General features: G+C 38.8%; 2 protein-coding genes across 3 annotated transcripts in view; both read right to left on the minus strand.

Moving 5' to 3' along the window:
• slc6a9 (solute carrier family 6 member 9) overlaps positions 1-7,156 on the minus strand; it is an 84,987-nt gene extending 77,831 nt beyond the window's left edge. The window contains exon 1 of one of the 2 annotated variants that reach the window (XM_086270494.1): positions 7,086-7,156. The gene's annotated coding sequence lies outside the window, so the exon portion shown is untranslated. Of the gene's footprint in view, positions 1-6,171; positions 6,560-7,085 lie in introns of those variants that run through there. The other variant, XM_086270492.1, reaches the window with a different exon arrangement.
• Positions 7,157-19,585: 12,429 nt separating this feature from the next.
• Positions 19,586-22,640, minus strand: klf17 (Kruppel like factor 17). The gene is made up of 3 exons (XM_086272928.1): positions 22,474-22,640; positions 21,195-22,320; positions 19,586-21,085 (listed from the first exon to the last, which is right to left on the minus strand). The coding sequence occupies exons 1-3, from the start codon at positions 22,537-22,539 to the stop codon at positions 20,910-20,912; spliced, it is 1,368 nt and encodes a 455-aa protein (XP_086129054.1). The 5' UTR covers positions 22,540-22,640; the 3' UTR covers positions 19,586-20,909.
• Between the last annotated feature and the right edge of the window lie 2,895 nt (positions 22,641-25,535).

Raw genomic sequence — 25,535 nt, forward strand, 5'->3', positions numbered from 1 at the left:
ACTGACCATCAAGTTCTCTGAAAATAGCATCACCATTCCTGGAAAACCCCTCAAACATTAGTGCAAAAACAGTAAGTCTTTGTTGATCCCTCATGAGTGGATGAAATATACAGGGTTGGCCATTTATATGGATACACCGTAATAACATGGGAATGGTTGGTGATATTAAAGCCCTGTTTGTGGCACATTAGTATATGTGAGGGGGCAAACTCCTCAAGATGGGTGGTGACCATGGTGGCCATTTAGAAGTCGGCCATCTTGGATACAACTTTTGTTTTGTCAATAGGAAGAGGGCCATGTGACACATCAAACTTATTGGTAATGTCACAAGAAAAACAATGGTGTGCTTGGTTTCAATGTAACTTTATTCTTTCATGAGTTATTTACAAGTTTCTCTTTGTTCACAGCCATCGACATGTTGAACGGGTTAACACGTGAGGAGCGGATCGAAATTGTGTTGATATCTGGTGAACGCAGTAACCGGGTCATTGCAGCAGATTTCAATGGAAGACATCCTACGAGACCACCCATCTCCCATGCTACAGTTAGCAAACTGCTTGCTAAGTTTCGTGAAACTGGTTCAGTGTTGGATTTGCCAAAATGTGGACGCAAGAAAACTGTCACTAATGAAGAAAGATCAGTGGCTGTCCTAGCTTCATTCAGCAAGAGCCCACAGCGTAGCACTCGCTGCATGTCACTGGAGAGTGGCATTAGTCGAACATCCCTTCGGCGGATATTAGCTACTCACAAATGGCACCCTTACAAACTCCAGCTACTGTAGCATCTCAACGAGGATGACCCAGATCGGCGCACAGAATTTGCAGAATGGGCAAAACAAAAATTGGAACAGGACCCTCAGTTCACGCAGAAGATTTTGTTCAGTGATGAGGCAAACTTTTATGTGAATGGTGAAGTTAACAAACAAAACCACCGCTATTGGTCTGACACTAACCCACATTGGGTGGATCCCTCCAAGACTGTTGGAACAACAAAAGTGATGGTTTGGTGTGGTATATGGGGTACAACGATAGTGGGTCCATTCTTCATCAATGGAAACCTCAAGGCCACTGGATATTTGAAATTGCTACATGATGATGTGTTTCCCTCTTTATGCACTGAAGCTGGCATGTTCCCTGAGTTTTTCCAGCAAGATGGTACACCACCACATTATGGGTGCCAGGTACGAGCATTCCTAGATGAACAGTTTCTTGGAAAGTGGATTGGTCGTCGTGGGCCCCCAAGTTGAATGGCCCCCAAGGTCACCTGATCTGACCTCCTTAGACTTATATCTTTGGGTTCATCTGAAGGCAATTGTCTATGGTGTGAAGATACGAGATGTGCAGCACCTGAAACTACGGATACTGGATGCCTGTGCTGGCATTTCTCCTGCGGTGTTGCTATCAGTGTGTGAAGAGTGGGAGAAGAGGGTTGCATTGACAATCCAACACAATGGGCAGCACAATGAACACATTTTATAAGTGGTCAGAAACTTGTAAATAACTCATGAAAGAATAAAGTTACGTTGAAACCAAGCACACCATTGTTTTTCTTGTGACATTACCAATAAGTTTGATGTGTCACATGGCCCTCTTCCTATTGAAAAAACAAAAGTTGTATCCAAGATGGCTGACTTCTAAAATGCCACCATGGTCACCACCCATCTTGAGGAGTTTGCCCCCTCACATATACCAATGTGCCACAAACAGGGCTTTAATATCACCAACCATTCCCATTTTATTACGGTGTATCCATATAAATGGCCCACCCTGTATATCCTTTGATGAAACTTTATTGCTTGATTTGATGTCTTATCAGCTGCAAAAATTTGTATTGTTACATCAGCATTTTTGAGTAAGAGTTTGGGGGTTCTGTGTATCTGAGTTCTTCTTAGCACAGAGACCTCTGATGTTGTGTCTCGAATGAAGCTTTAGAGGTTACAGCTCCGAACACTCCTATTACCATTGTGACCACCTTGGACTTCCAATAGTAGCTGAATAGCGTAGTGGCATTACTCTTTTTGGAACAATAAGTCAGCGTTTAAATTCCAGCCAGGGCAGGGGTCCACAGACTAAGATCCCTCATGCTAGTTGTGCCTCCCTCTGCTCATGAGTAAGAGATAAAAAAACTAAAGCCATCGTGACTCAGATATCACCGAGCTTAACAGAGTTTAGGTCAGATGTCAGTGAACCAAGGCATAACAGGCCCAGTTATAATCTGGACACAAGTTCAATTGAGATTTTTTGGCATAAACAAGCCAGTTGTGCTCAAAACCTGTCGAACATGGACAAATTCTGCAAAGAAGAGTGGAAAAAAATCCAAAACAGTGTAAATTTACAGTTGCTGTCATTTCAGAAATAATTTTTTCTTTAAAATGAAAAGTAAGTCAAATTCTTTTGGAAGTTGAATAAAATATGCAGGTCTTTGCTGTGGATTTTGTGAAAATATGTCAGTCCAGCAAAAAATGCAGGACATAAGCAGGGTCGCCATAATTAGTAATTTCCCCCCCACTTTGAGCTGCCTTTGATTTCCTTGCAGATTATTTTTGCACCAGATCCACTTGGGCTCTGTACAAAAAACACCTGATGTTTTTCATGACATGATCTTTGAGGACAAATACCACAAAGCAAGAGTAAAGAGGAACTTCGGTGCCCCCTAGTGGTGGTAACATATATTGTGGCTAGAATCCATCCACCCTTTTAAACCAGTCCAGTGTCATCTCCTCCACTTTAGGGCGGAGTTTAACAGAAAGCTTTTATGCATTACTTAACGGTACCATCAATTACTCATTTTGATCCTACTTCAAAGCAGCTGCAATTACAGCTATTAATTACAGAGATCTGTGACACCACAGCTAACCCGCTGATGTTGTGTTGCTACTTCTCTGCATACCTTTGCTCAGTTTTCTTTTGTTTTTGTCTTGATGTCTTTCAGTGCGTAAAGCTCATCTTCTGCTCTAGTTGTCTGGGCATTCCAGACATCTGGACATGTCCGACCCAACGCTTCACAAAAATAACACTGAAATATCTGAGAGCATTCTGTGAAAACTGTCTGATGCAAGCCATGGGAAAATTCCACAGTTACAGGTATTCAAAGCTATAGACAAATGTGTTGCAAGATACCTTAAAGCACATGAAACCCTTCTGTGACACATGACTGACATCTGGACTGATAATCAGTGCCAAAGGATACAGTTTTTCTATAACTTGATGATTAAGTAACAAGGTGAAACATGGATGATGATTGAGTGAACATAGATGAATGGACCACAGACTTCTCAAGCTGTCACACAGTTTGTCAGATAACATCCAAAAAGGCACCAACATCACCACGGCAACTAACCAGTTTTTGGAGCCAGCCCTGCTCAGTTTTTATAACCTACTACAATGCAGTTCTTCTGCAACACTTTTAACCCCAGAGTTACCATTTAGTTAAAGATTAAGTGAGCAACAACATGTTTTTAAAACAGAGCATTGACATATTATCATAACCTTTTTTATGGCATACGTGTTAAGACTTAACTACTTCCACATCCAGCTGACAGTTTCTTTAATTCATGTTGTCTATTTCATTCATATTGTGCCAAATCACAACAACTGTTGTCTCAAGTAGAGAAAACCTAAACAATCAGACGACCCACTATGAGCAAGCAATTGGTGACAGCAGGAAGGAAAAACTCCCTTTCAACAGGAAGAAACATCTGGCAGAACCAGGCTCAGGGAGAGGCAGCCCTCTGCCATGACCAGCTGGGGATGAGGGGCAGGAGACAGAAGAAAACACATACTGTGGAAGAGAAATTCATAATAACTAATGATTAAATGCCGAGTGGTGTATAAACACATGGAGAGTGGTAAGAGGCGAGTGAAGAAAAAAAAAACACTCATGGAAAGCCCCCAGCAACCAAGGCCTAATGCATTTAACTTTGAAACTGTTCTTTGGATGTTGGCATTCCAATTCCAGACGGGTAGGATTTCCTTTTCATATATGAAAACATAAGGAACCAATGTGACAACTTACAGGTAGGGTTTAACTTTACAGAACCGGTGATGGGGAACAAATTTTATCACTTATAACTTTATGAACTATTTAATAAAGTAGGAAAAATGAAGGCTCGTGTTAACTATTGGTAGCTGGTTTACCACTTGGCAAATGTTAGAGCTTCCTCCTACACTACCACTTCCCCTTCAATGTTCAACAAGAAACTTGCAGGTAAGCCACTGAATAATAGCTTAAGTACACAAAGCTATTCATTTTAAAGTTTAAATGTCCTTAATTAAGCTATCAAAACAGGTTTGTCAGCCCTGTCTAGACACCTTCTCCACTTTGTATAACCTGGATTGTTCAGATGCACACATGTTTTGTAGAAAACCTGAACTCTTTAACAGAATGAGACTGTGTGTCAGGAAGTGCATTATGAAACCATGTGAGCAAGAGCAACTCACTGATGTTTTTCATGTAAATGGTTAGATTTGACAGTTCAGTAGTCACTACCTATAAACATTGTTATTTAGCTATGAGGATGTGTTGGAGACATAACAAAGTTGGAAAAGCTTAATTTTCATTTTCTAGCATTAAATTACCACATTATATTGTTGAAATAACACTCTTATTGGTAATTTACTTTTCACTAGCTTTTAAAACACTCAAAGGAGGGCTGGACTTGTGATCACGGTAAAGAAACCCATGTGGCCTAGAGAGCAGTGCCTCGGGAAAACAAATAGAAAATGTTAAAGAAAAGTACTCTTTTGTGGGAGTAAAGATTCAATGGAAAAGGGTGGCATGTCTTTTTATAGTGGGCTGGACTGTTGTTAATGCATGCACAGTCTCTGTTGACATACTACACATTTATCATTCAGCCCAACAAACAATTTGAATAAGTTGTGACGATGCACTTGAAGCATACAGAACACATTAATTCTTTACTGATCAGTGGGAAGCTTAGACTGCATTGAAAAACTAGAGAATCACCATTGATGACACAATGATTCATTTTATCATCAATGAAACAGCAACTCTTTATTTGATGTTTATCTTTGTTTATGTAAAACTGAAAGTTGTCTCAATTAACATCATCAGGGATTTGATACTTTTAATTTTCTGTATAGAAATTCTCTGTAAATACTACTACTGCTACCACTAATAATAATAATAATAATAATAATAATAATAATAATAACAACAACAACAACAACAACAACCTGGCTTGCTGTAATATTACAAGAAATGCATAATTTTGTGATTTTCAGGCCATTACAGCATTTATCATCAGTAATAACACTAGAAGTTCAATAACCATTACTTGAATTAAATAAATGTAACATTGCCATCTTACCTTAGGTACATAATTTGTTATTCACTTTAAGGTACATAACAAATCATGTAACTAAAAGTGAAGTTTTCAAAGAAGTTCACTATGAGCACAAGCAATTTTCAGATATGTAATGGTAGACAGCATCAAAGTAAGAAAGGAAGAATAGCAGCAACAGAGCTGTCAGGAATGATCAAGACGGTGCCAAGAAAAGAGTCTGACCGCTGCACTTGATTCCCACCCACTTTGACAAAGGCCACAACCATGTCACCGCAATGTCATTGCATGAGAACAAAAAAAATGTGTTTGATCAAGTTGGACAATTGCTGATTGAGGCCAACTTTAAACCTATCTAGCATGTTAGATCGCTACAACTAAGTTTCTGTAGTTCAAACGTGGGCTTGTTTGATTTCATTCAACAGTGTCTCTGTTAGTGATACAAGCCTTTCACCCTTGAGACAAAGTATCTGTCAGGAAGAAAGGGGAGAGGACGTAAGAACATTCTACCGCGGAAATCCCCCTCCCTCCTCCTCCCCCTTCAGTTTCTTTATCCCGCCCCCAAACACCACCACCACATCATCTCCAAGCATCCCCCCCAAAATGCTCCCTTTCCCCCTTCAAGTAGTAACAAGGAGGGTTTACAAGCAGTGCCACGTGTTCCCTGCTGCCGTTAAAATAACAGCTCCTCAACATCACTTAGTTACCAGAGCAATCATCACCCTTACTTCAAACCGAGACCGCCGGCTGTACGCTTTGTCTCCCTTTAACATCAGCCGCTCGACGCGCAACGAGGTAAAAGACAAAGTTGCTCCTTAATGACTCCGCGTTAAAAGACCACTGAGGTGAAAAACTGAAACACAACCTACTTTTTCTTTTGCCGGTCGTTAGGAGATCTGGCCGTGTAGAGGTGATCCTGCCACCTGGTCGCACTCTGCACTGTGTACAAGTTTTTCCGCCAGTTTTGGCTTATTGGAAGTTGCATCACCTTGGTTTTGTCGTCCACCCCCCGGCGTCTGTCACCGCCTGGCCAACAGCAGCTCCTCCTTTTTTTCTTTCTTTCGCTTTACTCCAAAATCGGCGACCATGTGGGGCACACTGACTGAACAGACCTGTCAGAGGCTCTTATTGATGCGGGTTACTGCGTCAGTTTGGCGGTGCTACCCTGTATCTGCTCACTGTAGTGCATGGCCACCTTCAGACACTCACCAATTACGCGTTTAAGTATCGATCCCGAACAGCACGTGCCTTTTCTATATATGAATACAAGCCCTTATATGGTGACTAGAAGCCAAACTTGGGTGCCATGGAAACATTGTAGATTACTACGGGAGCATTTAAACTGCTGTGACACGATGTAGGTGCCTGTCACCCCCTCCCCCTCTACATAATGCATAATTAGTGAAGCTACACGTGTTCAGCGGTGTGCTGAACGCTTTCTCTTTTGTTACACTGCAGCGGTTCCTCTCGCAGATCAGTGTGATTGTGACTCACCGCATGTGCGTGTTTTCTGACATTTTGTATGTCCGGTATGGGTTAGTGTGCTCTGATGAAGAAGCGAATTGAGCCCAATAAAGGCAGAGGTAATGAGTCCATGCGATGCCCCAGACAGGTGCGGTAGCCTATAGGCTGTGTAGTGCAGTAAGCCACTGCTGATAGAATGAAGCTTCTGGGCGTCCACAGAAAACATGATGGGTGTGTGGCGGATGATAAGACGCAGCTGAAGAATGAATGATAATACTCCGGAGGGTTTTTTTGAATGGCATGCAGATATGGGCTTTACCTTCTACCTTGCTTCTGGAGAGATCAGATTGGAGGCTCGTTAGGTTTAACGCCGAGGAGAAAGCAGGCACGCCGGCATGGTGCTGGTCAGAGGCTGGAGTGAGAGGAGGGAGCTGAGGGTTTTCCTACAGTCGGGGTGGTAAACAACATTTTGGTGAAGGTGTTCATGTTGAACGCCGTATAATAATGTCTATCTATAATGCCAATAAAGGTATGAAAGCAAATGGATCCACAAATAGATGCTTACATTTTTCTTTCTTTCAACACTATATAATCTAGAAATTAATAATATGGCAATTATGGGGATTCGGAAGTTTTTCTTTTAATGTATAACAAAATAGGATTGTGGAATAATCTCTGTGGGCTTTGACAACCTCTAAGCAACTCAGTTACCTCAGCTGGCTCTTGGGTAAAGTTAAAGATAAGTTTGAAGTTGACAATTTCATTTATCTTTATATTTCTTCCAGAAAATCAAATTGCTGAATGAGCACTATGGACATAAACCTTAAACCTATGGAAATAAACAATACACATATATACCCATAAGAATATATAAATATATGAACATCTATTGCATATCAACAATGTACTGATAATATTACAAAAAATATTCTTTTCAGTCTTGCAATATCAAGAAAAAGTAAAGTACTGGACGACCCCTCATTTCTTTATAATTTGCGTCCAAGGAAACACATTTTATTATGCATTTTTTTCCAAGTACTTTTGTAGTTCTTCAGGTTTTCGAAGGTTTCAATAATTTTTCTTTCAATGCTGACTGCTTTGTGCCTAACCCGTTTCAGAGGAAGCCACCTAACACTGAATTATTCACAAGAGCCTGAAAAACTATTCCTGAAGACCACTTAAAGAAATTATAAGAAAACCAGCCAAAGAGACTTCAGGCTTTGTTAAAGAATAAAGGTGGTCATACAAAATCTAGTCTTTCAGCCGTGCTAGAATTATACAAACAGTTTCTACCGTATACACTGTATTTCCATGTATCTTGTAAGAAGTTTTGAAAAATTGCTGTACTTATTTCCCATTGTCCTTGCAAAATATTTTTTTAAATGGCAGTGAGTGCAAGACTTTTGCACATTACTGTACATGAAGTTATTGATTTTCTCCATTTGTAAATTGTGATCTGATACATTTGCAGATTTGGTCTGCTCTGCTCTGGTGGCCTGTTCTGCTAAACATTCAGTTGTGTGTTTTGAGTCTATATTACATATTCTATGCATTTCTATCTTTGAGACTTTTCAGCTCTATGATCATGAGCCTTGTAAAATAGATTTTTGGAAGATATGGTTCAATCAGCAGGTGTGATGTGTGAATTAGACTTGAGGCTTGCTAACTCCTGAATTCAATTAGCCTTCATGTCTTTAGCCTAGAGATGTAAATATTTTTAAATCTATACTATGTAGATCTGTATGTAATGTGGACAAGGATAGCACAATTTTTGTCACTCACTTAATATCACCAATCTCTAAAGCCCATTTGAATAGTACTGGACACTTTGTATTTAAGTACAAACAATTTTGGACTCATTACTCAAGACGTACTTTAAACATGCATTAGAAAATATGTTTTGTCTATCGACTAAAAAGGTTCTTAGAAATAAATCTAGTAACCTGTCGATGCAAACACGTGTGAAATCACTCAAACCGAAAGAGGAGGAAAGAGAGACTTCTTGCTTTGTGCTTCTTTTTTTAGGGGCAGCGTACTTTACAATAAGAGGCTATAATTCTGCAACAGGAACTTACATAAAACTCTACAAGATGTTACAAGAGGAAACTTTTCTGTTCCATTTCTTGTCTATCACAGTTCCTCAAATTTCTTTGGTCTAATGTGCTTTTGAAGTTGTTTTTTTTGCTGTAAAGAAACACGCCTTCCATAGAAATGGTTGTTACATAGCTTAAAATAAAACCGGTTACATATGTTAAGAATGGGAAAAAAGTTATGTCAGGACATTTAAAGCATTTCTATTGTCTGTTACTTTTAAAAAAGAAACTGGAATCGTGCAGAGTGCCATTTTTTGTATATATATATATATATATATATGTATATATATGTGTGTGTGTGTGTGTGTGTATATATATATGTGTGTATATATATATATATATGTGTATATATATATATGTGTATATGTATGTATATGTATATGTATGTATATGTATGTATGAAGCGTTTAGAAAGTGTCGATGAGTGACAATATTTATCTGGATATTTCATGAACTGCACTAATGGGTTAATTTAATGTTGATTTTATTTATCAATTATCTAGTTATGTGATTTTGTGAATTTGCCACTGTAAACATACTGCCTAGTGCGGTTTTACGACCTCAGTACAGCCACTAAATATTCATTGATTTCTACAGTGCAGTTTTTTCAGCTGACAAATAGAATGCACAAAATAGATTTAGACATTTTTTTTTTGTGAGTCACTTTGAAAAGTAAGTAAAACTAAGCTGTTTTTCAACTAGTTAAAACTGAAAGTTATTTCGACTGAATGGTGCAGAAGGATGAGTCTTCTCATGACCTTTGACCCCAAAAGATAGCATCTAAGTGTTTAAGGAATGGCATGTCTGAAAGGAAACCCTGTCAAAAAGGATGTTTTCAGAAAATACAAAAATAAGTGACTTACAACTTTTTCACTGCTTCAATAATTTCAGGCAAAGTGTAACTAAAGGTGACATAAGATTAAGTAGTCAAAAATTTGAATTCATTACCATTATCAACCATTTCCTGCCTAGCATTTGTAGATGGGTAGTGACTTCTGACCTAGTGACAGTTGACAAGGCCCAGAATCCCTTGGGTTAGATAAACAAAGCCAGAGATGTATACATAGTTTAACCTCCTTGACAACACTCACACAGAATGAAAATATTCCACTAAAGTGAACTAGCAAGGAGTTGTGTTACAGAGTGGCTCAATACATAATATTGTTGACTCATGTTTGAAAAACGAACCTATAATTAGTGAGACTGACTTTAAATACATGATCGTTTATTTCAAAACATGAGGACTTGCAACACCATACATTGCTCCTTTTGAGCATATCTTTCTTTATTAGATTTATACAGTTATAAGAGCACCCTCGCAGGAAGTGTATCATTAAGTAAATGGTCCTTTTTTTTGCTGTAGGTTATGGGATTCTGTTTATAATTAAATTCATTCATCAGTTCATTAACTTTCTTCCACTTATACAATGTTGGATCATGGTAACAGCAGACCGAAGGTTACCCACCCATCCCTCTCACGATGAATATTTTCAGCACTTTCTGTGGGTGTTCTGTGAGTTTACCAGTCAATCTCTATCGAGTTTGACATGCCCCCAAAAAACAATGATAGAAGTCTTTTATCTGGGATCTGCAATGGATGCCCACAGCTACTTTGAGCTCCTTCTGGGTGTCTGAGCTTCTCACACTGTTTCTGTATGGGGTACATTGCAAAGTCACTATTTTGGTCACTACCAAAGCAACGGTAAAGTAGCTTCTAACCTTAGTGTAGCTCAAACTTTGGTCTCACTTATGGGCATGGCAAAGTTTGGAGATTCACCTGAATTCTTATTAGGGATGGACCAATCTGATATAGAGTATCTGTCCGATCCTGACCTAAATTACTGGATCGGATATTGGGGATATTGCTTTCACACTGAAAGCACCTGGAGCCTCGCTACGTGCTGCCAAACCAGCGTTACATCTCCATGCAAGCTATCCCAGAGAAGTAAAGCAAGTGTTTAAGTTCATCTCTGAATGTTTTTAAAGCATTCTGATGTTAATCTTAACAACCGATATATGGAGCTCGGAGGTCTGTGCGTTGTTGTTGCTAAGTCTGACCATACAATGGATAGACTCAAGTTATACTTTGAAAAAAATGTGCTGCAGGCTAAACAGTTTTGTGGTTCAGGAAAAAAACAACTATGAAAAACACTTTTTTTTCATACTTGTGTTAAGTTTTGTATAGAAATTACACAAAATTCAGTCTCAGGTTAAATGTGATAGAAACAGCTTACACTGACATCCATCTTGATAAAAGATGAGTGTCATGAAGCTGTTTTCTCATTTATTTGCACTGCTTTCCACTCTGGATGTCTATTTATGTTAAGCTTTAAGTATAAAAGGGTCCAGTCTACAACTTGTTTTTTTGAACTTGTTGAATATAAACATTTTGTGCTGATATTGCACTTCTTTTTTCAGAACCAAAGAGTTTTCGAAATCAGTATAAAATTGCATTTTAAATTACTTTTTAAATACTAAGATTTAAAGTTCTCCTAAAGGTTTAAATAAAAAGATCAGTATTGCTGCAAAATATTTTGGGTGCAGTGTATTTTTGCATACAAGTGTAATAGCATAGCTATTACACTTGTGTTTTGTCTCTTTAAGCTTGAGTAAACAAAATGCAGCGAGATATTTAAAAAAAAAAACAAAAAAACAAAACATTTTTATTGATTATAAAATAGACTATATCGGATTCATATCGGTATTGGCAGATATCCAATTTCATGATATCGGTATCAGTGTCGGACATAAAAAAAAAGTGGTATTGTGCCATTTCTAATTCTTATTTGTGCAAATTAGCCTCTATGTCATAAATTCCTCTTATGTTTACATCCTAAGACAGAGGGATGTTTTATAGCCCATTTCTCATATCTCAACCTAGTGTGGCAGCAGAATTTTTTTGTTATTGTGTGATGTTTCTTCAGCCTTACACTAAACTCCACTAACATATGCCTTAGCTCCATCTCCTTACCCAATACATTCAGTCAAGCCAATAAGTGGTTTAACAGCCTTTTCGGTTAGTTTCATCCCCCTTCGAAGTTTGATTTCCAGGTACTGCTTTAGCTTGTTTAGTGCATTGTTAGCAATAGCCAGATTTTTCCAGAAGATGATGCACTTGAGATGAGTACTCCTTTCTGGTAGCAGGGTGCTGTAATAATTCCCACGATTCACCAACCTCTCCAGTGGACCTCTGGAGACTCTGATTTGGATAAGCAAATTTAGATAAATAGACAGTATTAAAAAGAAAGGATCTTATGTATGATAACCACCTTAATTCTTCAACACAGTCTGAGCTGTCTTAGGCACCTTTCTTGTAAATTCTTTAAACAAATAATCCGCATGCTGACTTAATGCAGAGCGACAAACATACAAAAAAATGTGTGGTCAAAATATTAGGACTTCCTCGTTTTTTGGACACACTACCGATAAAAATGATTTAAGTATTCATGTTTATACATGCATAAATACATTAAAGCAAAGCGTCACAGTAAGTCTTTAGGTACTTTAACCAATCCAGTGATTGACTCCCCAAAACAAACAAAATTCATTATTTTATTTAATCACAAGAAAGTGGAAACAAAAGCAATAAAGGACTGTAGGATCTAAAATGCATGAACATAACTATTATGCATAATGAGTTATAAGAGGTTTAAACAAGAAGCTAATCTGATTTTTAAATATAGTACCAGTGGTCGGCTACTTGTGATCTGCAAACAAGAAGGACAACTAGTGAGGAACCTCAGGATTTACAAAGAGTTTCACAATGCAACACGAGCACTGGAGCACTGGAGTTGGACGAAGGGTATAAGACTACAGTTCACTGCGTCTTATGTCTCGTTCAGCCTTCGATACAAGTCAGCCTGCGATATAAATCTAATGATTAGCAGTTATCTGTTGACTTTTCGCTCTCACCAGATTAGTGTACATGTGATGAGCTGCAAGTTGTGGCTTTTTGGATAATTGCACACAAGCATTAGTTGAATCCCAGCATGCCTTTTCTCTGTATAACTAGTCTTCTTAGTAACATGGGAAAAGCAACAACAAAAGTAAACACTTCAAGTAAAAACTTGAAGTGAAGTAGCTAACAGTATGTTTGATACACTGCCCTCAACTGGCAGTAGCCTAAAACAACACAAGCACGATGCCCAGACGTTTGTACTGGGGTTACTTTCAGTATTCTTCCTGCATACAAACACACATTACATGGCTGTGCAGAGAAAACCCTTGAAACTGAACTACAGTTTGGATCAAATTCATTTTTATTTTTTAAAAACACAAACGATATTAGTAACATGGATTTCTGGTGATATATTTTAGGTATTTGTGAGCTGCTGGAAATCCAGAAAACAACCTCATAGCACATAAAATTTCTCTACTTTGTTATGCACCCATTATTATGGTAATGTCCAGGTGGAAGAATCTTAAGAGAAGTTCGACTCAACACATGACAAAGTAATTTAGACTTGGTCATTTATGATCTGAGGAAAAAAAATCCAATAATACACAACTGTGAGAGGCTGCAGTGTATGAGCCTTTGTTTTCAGAGTGACTGCAGTAATAGGTTCAGCTAAACATTAATTTAACAGGAATTTCAGCCTATTCCTCTCTACAGAAGAGCTTTTGGGATACCAGTGGGTTTTATCACGTGCTATTTATTTCAAGTACACAACATTCCATTGAAAGACGGTTCATGCATATATTACTTCGAGGCTGGACTATTTTAATTTATTATTTTCATGTTCTTCTAGAAACTTTGTGAAAAAACTTCAGTTGTTCCAAAATGTGACAGTACTGTCAGGGATTAGAACGAGACAGCATATTTCTCCCATATTGGCGTTTGTTCATTGCTAGCTGTTAAATCCAAAATCAAATTTAAAATCCTTCTCCTCTCATACAAAGCTCTCTATCAGAGTGCTGGTTTACTTGTTGTTCCTAGAGTAGTTAAAAGTAGAATGTGAGGCAGAGCCTTCAGCTTTCAGACCCCTCTTCTGTGGAACCAGCTCCCAGTTTTGATTCAAGAGACAGAAACCCACTCTACTTTTAGGATTAAGCTTAAAACCTTCCTCTCTGATAAAGCTTCAAGTGACCCTGAATCATCCCTTAGTTACACTGCAATAGGACAAGTCTGCTGCGTTTTTCTTCTTCACTCAGCCTTTTTGATGATGATGATGATGATGAAGATAATCTTTTATTTTGGACATATAAAACAAACAACCAATATATACATAGATAGCTGCATATGTATACACACATACACAGATATATGCTCAAACAAAATAAACCAAATCTCAATGACATGAAATAACTCAATCATGAAGTCCGAAATGGTTTAGTTCTGATGGGTGAGTACTGTGTGTTAAGGACCGAAACATTGTTACCTCCTAAATATGATGTCAGGTCCTCTAACAAAGGTGGTGGGATTACTGACTGTTCGGCTGCACTGTCTAGCCACACTGCTAGAAGGTGTTAACCTCTTACAAACTACTACTATTACTACTGTTTGTAAGAGAAGGAAATCACGGTTTATGAAGAGCTAGCGGGAGAGCTGGGATCTTGTAAAATTTATTCTAACATGCCAAGTGAAAGGAATGACGTTTCCCATTCAGGTTTGTAAGAGGTTAACACCTTCAAGCAGTGTGGCTAGACAGTGCAGCCGAACAGTCAGTAATCCGAAAGCAATTATAGATGAGAGGGATTGTGATTTAAATGACTGTACTGATAATGTGTCTGCAGAAAATGGTAGAAAGATGAGTAAAACAGGAGTGTAGCAATCAGTTTTGTTAGTCTGAATCTCTCATCCTGAAGCCCCTGGTCTATGATATTCCCTCCAGTGACATTCTTTTATGTTTTGATTTTTCTGTTTCTGTGTTTGACTTCAAAAACAGTTCCCCAGTTGACAGGGAAAATCTTACCCCTATTGTTCCATGAAGATTACTCATACACCTAAAACTGGAGTTATCAAATCTGACACTGAGTCTGCTATGTTGAAATGAAGCCATTCTTCCCAGTATTTTTGCAAAGTCGTTTCACTTAGTGTGTCTGCATGCTGACGCCCTCAGCATCATTATATCAGTGTAATGCCCTGGTGGCAAGGGTTATTTGTCAGGTAGAATGTGTAACACTCTGTGTAATTAATGTTACAGTTATGGATTTAAAGAGAACTAAAGAAGGAACTAAAGACAGAGAGAAACAAGCAATTTAAAAGTACAAGGAAAGTAAAAGTAACATCATAAACAGGAAGCTAAGGAGCTTTAACATGCTTTAAAACCAAAAAGAAGTCACAAACCCACAATAGGCAAAATGAATCTAATGATCTTCATAAGTTTGGCTCAGAACTAAAGGTAGAGAAACAAAGTGGCAAAGGGGCTTGTACCAGGGATCAGGAAAACAATCATGCATATGACGTTTGGATTGACAGACTTTCCAAGTATCCTCATGTTGTATTTAATGATAAATCATTCTGTGTGAATAAACCTTAACACTAGTTAACAACTTTACATTCCTATTTCATTATATATCTCATTAGGTTAGATGGGGCAGTTAATTCTCCAAACAAAGCTAACAAAGCTGGACTTGCAGCAGTGATATTGCTCGCTGGGAAACAGATCACTTGTTAAGAACTCATTTCAGGCACTCCTAAACTGACAAATGTTTACAATGCTGACATGTGAGAATCACCCTTCAACACTTTCCTTAAAGATGTAAAGCACGGGTGCTTGTGGGGAGAATTTGCATATGCATACCTGTACAATGCAAAACAGGTTTTATTGCATGGGGCCTGAAACAGAAGGAGAACCTAATTCTAAGATGTTTCCAACAACATGAAAAGTACTAACAGAGCTAAAAACTAGTACTTTTTGTTCCTTTTAAAACCTTTAACAACTGTTACTTTCGTGGTAAATGGTAAAAACAGTTTAAATCTACGTTGCAGTCAAGTCTTATGGCAGTTGAAATTGGCAGCAATTGCAATGTATAAACTTGTGACTCTTGTTTGACTGGTTTATTTATACCTAGACACTTTCTCTGATCCATAATGACTAAAATGATTTTTTGTGCAACATTTGCTTTAATTATACTTTCTGCTGAGTGTTTCTTGCTACACTTGGTGTTGGCTCTCACTGTAGTACTGTAGCTTAATCCATGTAGGTTGTTTTAATTATAAATCTTTAGATAGTGACTTATTTCATAGTGTAATCATCACGTTTTATCCAAAACAAAATTTCTGATTTCCGAAATTGATTTCGGGAAATTTTTGAAATTTGTGTGTCGTATGCTTAAAGATTTTTGAAATCTTCTGAAACTACAAATGTGAAAAAAAAAACCCAACTGGGTACCCAGAAATCTGGTGAATAATATTTCTGGCAGTCTAAGCACAAATACCTTGGTGTGAAGCTGTTCATTAGAACAAATGGTTAATCTGATAAAACTAATCTGACAAAAGGATGCACTACAGGGGTCTTTAAAAAATTACTTATGCTTTGGCTAATTTACTCATATGAACAAATGGATGTTTTTCATTGCACTGTCTCAAGCGCAAGGATGAGGCTTTTCAAAGATGCCTTAAAAAGGAGAGCTCAAACCCCAGCCTGCGTAGACCAGCATTAACTAAAAAAGACACAAAGATGAACAGCAGGAAACAACACTGGAGCTGCACCTACCAGACGTCTGAGGGGGCCTATGGATGAGCTTAAAATTAAGAAAACCCTTCTCTGTGAGAAATTAAAGGAAAATGAGGCTGAATGGGAAACCTTGCTTCAGGTTAGCTGATTGTGTCACTCCATCATAATGTCATTTTTGGTCTTAACATCTTTTTTAGACTGAGTTTAACAAAATAATTTGTAGTCTTTCCACCCAGGAGCTTGCACCCAATGCCAAACATCAGGAACAAACCCTAGAAACAAGTTCTCGTGAGGAAAAACTGGAAAATCAGAGAGGCAGAAGAGGAGGAAATGAACAAAGAAAGAAAGGACAAAAGAAAGCAGAAAGGAAAAGGATGAAAAACGAAGAACAGAAGAAGAAAGTGAAGAAAACTTTGAGAGTGAGAGAAAGATGTGATGAGAACATAGAAGATCAAAATAACAGCTGAGAAGAAACGAGAAAAGGTGGCAGACGCAAAGCAGCAAGAAAGAAGAAAAGAGATTAGCTCGAGCAGAGGATCTAAACCCCAACCTCTACCCTCTCTCCTCCTTCCAGTCTTACCTGTGCTCTCACTTTCCCTACTACTATTTACCCTTGTTTTGCAAACATGTACAGTGCACCAATTTCGGATGAAATTTATTGAACTATCATGTATTCATTTTAAAATAAACAGCGGTGCTCCAGTTTTAGTCTTTGCCTACATCATTTTTCATCAATAACAAAAGGAGGAGGGGGCTCCAAAAGAAGAAAAGCAGGTTACATAATGTTTCCCTCAGTCCCCCTTTGGCTCTGTCTTTTTGTCTGTGTAGTATCATCTTCGAGATAGTCACTTACTAGTTGTGTATATTCTTAAACAATTTGGAAATACAAATTGTTAGTGCAGAGATTTCATTTCTTTTTTCCTCTGGAGTGAGGGCAGAATTCACTTTAATCTTTCAGTTTGTTGGCTTAATACCAATCATTTATACGTTTTGTTTTTGTTTTTCATTGTCCTGCAGATATATTTGAGCTCAGTTTTAAAAACTTTCAGAAGAAAAGTGTAGCACATAGAATATTTATACAGATTTCTTTATTCTGAATTATGTTTTAAATGAGTAAAAAGACAATTTGTCAGAAACAAGAAATCCATTTCACACCGTGCCTCCTTACTGGGATCCTGAAAATAATTGTTAGCAACATTATTTCTTGGTCTTGAACAAGAAAACAGTTGCCAAACCAGAAATAATCCACTAAGTAATCTGCAGGCAAAGAATACAGATTCATATAATGCATGATAAGAGTATACACAACCCTTGCAGCGATGTGAGAAATAAACATTACAAAAATTCCTTAGCTTATTATCCAGGTAAAACATTTATTTTAAGTCAGTGACTTATTTTAAAGAGTGTGAGGAAATGTCTTAATTGCAACTAAAGTACTGGTACACGTAGATTTTATTTGAGTTATTAAATTTTGTATTTTCTAATGAGCTTTTATTCATATTTCATTTTGACTTTTTAATCTGGTTTAGTTTCCATAGTTGATTTTCTTGTTTCACTCTGGTTTTTATGAACGTGTTTACTTTCAGTTTAATTCCTCTTAGTTTTAGTCTTTTATACACATCAGGAGCATGAAATGAAAGCAGTTGGCTCACAGTCAACACAGTAAGCATGTTTATTGAGACTTGTAGAGTGATAACAGATACTAAAACACTTTATTTTATTTTATTTTAGTTAGTTTTCAATTTGTATATTTTTTATTCTAAAGTCTAGTTTTTATTTTTAATGCGATTAACTTATGTTACGTTTTTCCCACATCTAGTCTTAGTTTAGTTTAGTTTGAATGAACTATAATAACCTTGATTCCATATGTGTAAAATCCCTCAATTTAGCAATGTATGATTCAAAACGACAAAGGAGAACAATTAATAAACATTTACAACAGAAAATGAATTGTGTTTAATTAAGAAGCCCAAAAATCAGTCCGTGAGGGCTAGGTGGCATAACTGGCTCTTTGCTAACATTTTTACTGAAAGGTTATTAAAACAGGGGACGAGTGAGACAGTCAACGGGCGCTGTTGTTCAACTGCCTGATGTGGGAAAACTAACAGCTTGGCTCCTTTATCTTCGCCGGCAACCTTTCATGGTTTAAGTACCATTTCCCATTCACAACCAACATTTAAATATTTGTAGTAAATGGCAGTTCGTCGCATTTCGCCCACAAACAGATGGAGATTATCATATACATTAACAATAGAGGGCAGTGTTGCTTAAGCAGACATGAAAAGCTCGTGAAATGTCCGGGTGTGGTGACAGTGCGCCGGCGCCTGGGATGCATTTTTATTGTAGACGGTTGGTTTTATTATCAGGAAATCGCTTCACAATAGATCCCCAGTTCATACATGGGCAGGTCCGCCTTCCTGTGTAGGAGGACCTGTGAGCTGTAAAGCACGGGTGCTTGTGGGGAATTAGCATATGGATACCTGCACAGTGCAAAACAGGTTTCTCTACATGTTCCAGGGCAGACAGAAGCAGGACCCCAGTCCCCAGTGTTTTCACACGGTTAATTGATCAATGAAACTGAGGTGGAACAACAAAGCAGTCCTCTTTGACCGTTTGGTCCTTTATTGCTCCCACGCTAAGTAGTGGTCCGTTTGAATGTTGGTTGTAAATTGAACACGTTGAGCATACTGTTGTATATCAAGTTTCCTCTTGGCAGAAGCACAGTGCTGTGACTGTCCTGGCTGAATTTCTGTCTCATGATTTACTCTGGGTTCTCTTCATATCTTTTCAACTGACTCTAAAGTCGTTTCTAAACATAATTTTCCTCTGGGATTAAAATATTCTGATTCTTAAGTATAACAGTGATCACAAAGGAAAGAGAAGTCATTGTATCACAAAGCAGTGTGGAACATATTCCTGATTCCAGATTTCACCATCTCTAAATAAATATTAGACAGATGAACATTACATACATGCAAGAGGATAGTTTAAGACATTGAACGCCCTGTTAAAGATAATGTTATTATCTGAAATGACATTAGATGGCAGTCTTTCATAAGTAGTGATCCAAAGCTGTTTGAGTCATTAATCCTCTATGAAAAGTGGCTTTATTGTAGTTAGAAATTTTGTGATTTCAGGTCTCAGTACAGAGCATGTCAGGATATCTAAGCATATAAAATAAATGAAAGCATTTCAGTTTTTTCAACTTGAAAAATATGGTAGCAACATCCTTGTTCAATAACATGTGTTCTGTTATTACAGGAACACCTGGCCATTAAGGGTAAACCATGGTTTTAAACTGTGGGGTTTGAAGCCAGGAGACAGGAAGTAAAGCAGAGTTAAATGAGTACATTTTGTGCAGGTAAAGTAAAGCAACAAGAGCTTACTGATGCTTCTACATCCAGCAATTTCAGTAAGATTTCACCTTGATTCTTATTTTTTTGTTAATGTTTGATGGGATGTTAGGCACAAACTTTGTCCCCTACATTTCCAACCATGGACTAGAGTAACACATGCACCTACTAATATTTTGCCCGTTCTTGGGATTGTGGGAACACACAAGCCAGAAGGAAGGATAAAACACCATGACCAGACAAACCTGCTTCTGGAGAGATTACATGAGTGAGAAATGCACAATAACAAACTTGGTGCATTTGTAAACAAACTTTTATTTTGGAGCCCTTGAGCGCAATTTAAAACAACTGCATGTTAGGAGAATGACACTTTTCAAGTTCACCAAATCGACCATTGGTTGCAGTGGATTCTTTCTCACAGCAAACATAAAAACATAACAAAAAACAAAACCACAGGGACAACTTTGCCAAAAACTCTCATTAACAAAAAAAAAAATACATTTCACACTGCACCAGTTTCTTGGGATCCTATAAACAATTTAGTACCTGAATCTTTGCTGAACCAGACTATAAAGATCCACAGCAGTCTACAATGCTTAGCAAATGTTTACAATCTACGATAAGAAAACAGAATACCAAAAAAATAATAATAATAATAATTACCACCCTGACTGATTATAGTATCAAAGATACAAGATGTAAACATTACAAAAATACAAAAACTGCTCAGGATGAGCAGATAGGCCTATGTAATTCTGGTAAGGCACTCACGTCAATAACTTATTTTAGAGACAGTGTGAGGAAGTGTCTTAAATACTACTGAACTAGAATTTAGGCAGTGTTATACATGTATGCACAGATTCTGTATGTACAGTAACCACCAGAGGCACTTAATTTGGCAGTATACAAGTGGTAATAAAAAAATAAGAGTGGAGTGGAAGAGGACAACTGCAACTGTCTGTCAGGGGGAAACAGTTCATGCTACACTGATTTTGGACAGTCCAGCAGGGAGAAACCAAGTCGGTCCTCTTCTGAGGGGTGGATTCTTATGGATGCAAGAGTCCAGAAGAACTGTGGCCTACATGTGCCTCTTCATGTGGAGAGCCAAGTGGTCTGAACGGGAGAAGGCACGTTCGCAGAGGTGGCACTGGAAGGGTCTGTGTCCGGTGTGCTTTCTGAAGTGGCGGGTCAATTCGTCTGATCTGGCGAACTTCCAGCCGCATCCTTCCCAGTTACAGTGGTAGGGCTTCTCACCTGAAAGATGTAAACAGAAGCATATTAACATATTTTATATGACATGTTCACAAAACAAACAAAAAAAAGCAGAAGAAAACAAAAATTATATTAGATTTTAGATTCTCACCTGTGTGTGTTCTCATGTGCGCTTTGAGATGGGAGCTCTTTGTGTAAGTCTTTCCACAGCCGGGGAACTCGCAGTTGTGCGTGGCAGCGCGTTTTCTAGCCCACGATCTGCGGGCTCGTTTCTGCTTCATGCACCCGGTCTCATCCTGCGAGTAAAACTCGAGCAGAACCGGAGAAGGAGAAGAGGGAGGAGTGAGCACCATCCCCTGCATCGACAGTGGACGCTGCTGCTGTTGCTGCTGGTGAACGTGGACCTGCTCTCTCTGCGCGTTGTAGTGTCCCTGAAACGATGGCACACCCTGGTGTGCGTAAATCGAGTGATATGGCGCGTTCATATATTGACCCTGGAGATGGCTTTGATTACTGGGATGGTGAGAGCTCATGTGCGCGTTTAAGTGGTAGTGTGCCGTATGTCCGTGGGATGCAGCGTGCTGCATGGGATGCGTGCCGTGAGCCTGCAACCCACCATGAAATGCAGCCTGGTGGTGCGTAAAGGTTACTGGCTGCATTAGGTTTTTCTCGTGAACGTGTTCCATAAAGTTCTCACCGCTGGCGGCCATCATGCAAGATGGACCCCCAGACTCGGTTTTGATTTTATATCCAAGCGGGATCGGTGCGGTGGCAGCTGGGCGGTGAAGGGGAGCCGATGGAATTGAGGCTGAATTCAAAGCTCGCAGTTCGGTGAATTCCCGGTCATCTCTCTCCTTGCCCGCGCAGTCCGGTGAAGCATCAGCCGGGTAACCTATCTCAGGCCTGAGAAGCTCCACCATAAGACTGTGAGCTGGGCTCGACTTTGCGACGTTTGCAGTTCCGTGGCAGCCCAGGTGAGAGGGAGGGTGATCGCTGCACTCCGTCACAGCACCACCGCTGCAGCTTTCCGGCGAATCCGGGAGAGAATACATGCAGTTCTGCTGCTGCTGCGTTGGTGGGATGTTCCCATTGCCGTCGCTGTCGCTTAGAGCATCGCGGCCGATGGTGTTGGACAAAATAAAATCAAGATCCAAAAACTTTCCCAGTTCGTCGTCTTCTTTGGAGGGTAAAGCAGGAGAACGCACCATGTTGAACTCCACTTCCCACGGCGGGTTATTTGCATCACCTGTTGCGCTGTTCTGCACTCCCTCATCCACCTTTTAGAAATGTAAAGGAGCGCAAAATTAAAAAAAAGTTAGAAGAAAGCCAAGCTGCATAGTCGGTCAACAGTGAGAAATAGATCTACAAACATATTATGATAACACACTAGAGTTACCACAATGTGCCATACTTAAATGTTCTCTACTTACATTATCCAGTCCTTTGAGACTCGGAAACGAGATTAAGGCAGGCATCACTGCTTCAGCCACAGCCATGTTGACCGTTTTTAAAAAGAGTTTAAAACGCCGAAGTCCTGCAGATGCTGTCCTCCGCGTCCGTGTGCTCTCTGAGTGAAACCAGGATTCAGGATATGAGTAACAGCCCGACTGATGGACTTTTTATAGTGGTCTACGGTTGAGCATACGGAAGTGTGGGTTAACCCCTCCTCTTGCGCGCACACACGTACACACCTCCCCCATCACCTGCACATTCACACAGCAAATAGTGCAAACAGGTTAAACCAAGCACGGGTTCGTGTCAGGTAACCGCTGCTATAAATGTAAAACAGAAAGAGGAAAACAAATAAGATGAATGAAAACTTAAATAAATTCCAAAACCAAAAATAATTATTTTGATTGAATTGACTGGATTTTATAATTTTTGATTTAATGTGGTGAATATGTTGGTTTGTTTTCACTCATCACAAATATGCTGGTAAATAATGACGAGGCTTAATAACAATAAAACTAACCTTTCTCACTGTGCTTGTAGATTATTTATTTATTTATTCTTCAGCTTTCTGCGATGACTTTCCTACTTGAACATAACATAAACGCGTGGAAAAGCATCGAGTTCACCTCTACAGCAGTAAATCTAGTGTATCTCCCAGGGAAGCCGAACATTTCCCGTGAGGAAGCTACAGAGGGCAGCTTAGGAATGGAATTTTAACTCTGTGTATCAAATATTCCAAGATATATTTGGCATATATGCTTTGCTGAGGTGCCCTTCAGTACAATGAAGTGATTAAAGTAATGTGTTTGTGTGTTTTATAACTGATATTGTTGAAATCGAGAACAAAACATTGAGTGCCTTTAAACTCAGCAAATCTGGCATCTTACCAGTTTCTTTCCAATCTCTGACATACTTATTTGTCCTACATTGATCTCTGCGTGTGAAGCTGCTCATTCCCGAGGCCAGTCCGAACAACCGGTTAATCTGATGGTAAACAAAGGGCTACATGTTTCGAAACGGTCTTCCCCCGCAAAAGGGCACGATACGGCACCCTGCAGTCATTCTTATGATAATGCACAGGTTGACTGGGTTTCGTGGTGGGAAAAGCAAAAAAAAAAAAACTGAAGACTCCAAGAAAAGAAGGAAAACAGATCCATGAATAATGACCCCCCCTCCAACCACCATTTGTCTCTGTCTTTTTGCATGCCTGTTATCACCCCATTAGAGTAATATTCTATGGCAAACTAGTTGCATACTTTCTAAAATAATGTTGAGATACAGATTACAAACGATATACACACATTATATTCCTTTCCCTCTCGAGTGGGAGGATGAATTCACCTTTCAAACTTTTAGTTTGCTCTGCAGATATATAGAAAAGGAGTTCTTGTCTACTGAAAAATGTTTTTAAAAATGTTTTTACATTTTTGTATTCAGTTTTGTTGTCACTGAGCAGAGAACTGATACAAAGCCAATGAAATTTACTCAGTATTTAAAGAAGAAACGCACAGAAAGAAGACGGTACAGCAGTATGTTCAGTGGCTGCATGCGTCCGTTACAGTATGTCAGTAAGTGTGGAGACACTTATAAATACAGACTGTATGCATAGATTACATTACATGATTTGATGTTAAGATAACAGTAGTCTAATATTCTTACAGATAACTGATATTGCAGCACAACATTTCACTTGCCCGTATCTCAGATATTGGGTTTAGTTTCTGTAAATTCGTAAATTGCAGCTAAGCCACACAAAGCAGTGTTACTTTTGTTCCACCCCTCTCCGCTCCTGCAGGTGTTGTCACAGGCGGCGTCCTGCAGCACTCTGCTTTTATACTCTGTTATTTTTGACCTGCTGAGCTTACGCAAAACAAATTCCGGTTCTGTCTGTGAGCCAAGTGGAAATGGACTCTGTTTCCTGAGGAAAAACTTCACACTTGCTTCCCTTGCTTTCACTCTCAATCACCTTCAGATGCTTGAAAGCATACAGACGTGTTGAGGTGCTCTGGGCCTGTTGCATTTTAAACCACTTATTATGTTCCTGTGCTGGAAAAGAAAAGTATGTCTGCTTTACTTTGTGTTTTGTGGGATTATGATAGATGTTTAGAGGTTTATAGCTGATTAATATAACTGAATTTGTCCATAACACTAACACACTGAATTCTGCTGAATTTTGCTTAAGAAAAACAATAAAAAACAAACCCACACGATGTGCAAAAATCAGCGATTTACCTTGGGTCCTCAAAGACCTTATTACAGTCACGTCATGAAAAATACAAGTAACAGAGACTAGAGAGACAGATACAGATAAAGAACTGCCCTGGGCTCAGGTTTCTCTTTTGTCACGGTTTTTAAAAGGGAGGAAGTCTTTCAGTTTGAGTGCTTTCTAAACACAATTACTTAAGATTACAGTTGAGCAGACAGACAGATCTTACCCTGGATGCACAAACATGTTAACTCGGAAAACACAAAAAGCTGTTTCACTGTCAGCTCTTTGCGTTTCTAATTAAGTTCAAAGCTGTCCTCTTTTCCCTTTGTTTGTGTCTGGTTTGTCATGTTACTTGATTTAAAAACATTGCTAAAAGATGGATATCTCATTTTGTTTGTTGTCATTTAGAAAAGTGTTTTATTTTGTTGTGGTGTGGTGCTGTGGGTGTGGGTGTGCGTCCTTTAAATACACATAACAGACTATTTTAATTTAGTTTTGTTCATTTAGTGCCAATTCACATCAACAGTCGCCTCAAGGTGCTTAATATTGTAAGATAGAGCTCAAAATAGAAAATTAGAGGGAAAACCTCAACATCATATAACTCGCTGTGAGAAAGCGCATGGTCAAAGTGGGAAGGAAAAACTCGCTTTTATCAGGATGAAATTCCAGCAGAACCATGACGGGGGGTTGGGGGATGACACATTATGGAAGACAGCCAGAGTTGGATAATTAGTAATGATTAATGCAATAGTGGTGTATGTGAATGATAATGGGTTAACTGCTCAGTGCATCATAAAGCCACCCAGCAGCCTAAACCTATTGCAGCTAGTT

Source organism: Aulonocara sp. 'chitande type north' Nkhata Bay, linkage group LG18, assembly GCF_057382095.1.
Source record: "Aulonocara sp. 'chitande type north' Nkhata Bay isolate Kocher_YH1m ecotype deep benthic linkage group LG18, A_spYH_male_GT1.1, whole genome shotgun sequence".
NCBI lineage: Eukaryota > Metazoa > Chordata > Actinopteri > Cichliformes > Cichlidae > Aulonocara > Aulonocara sp. 'chitande type north' Nkhata Bay.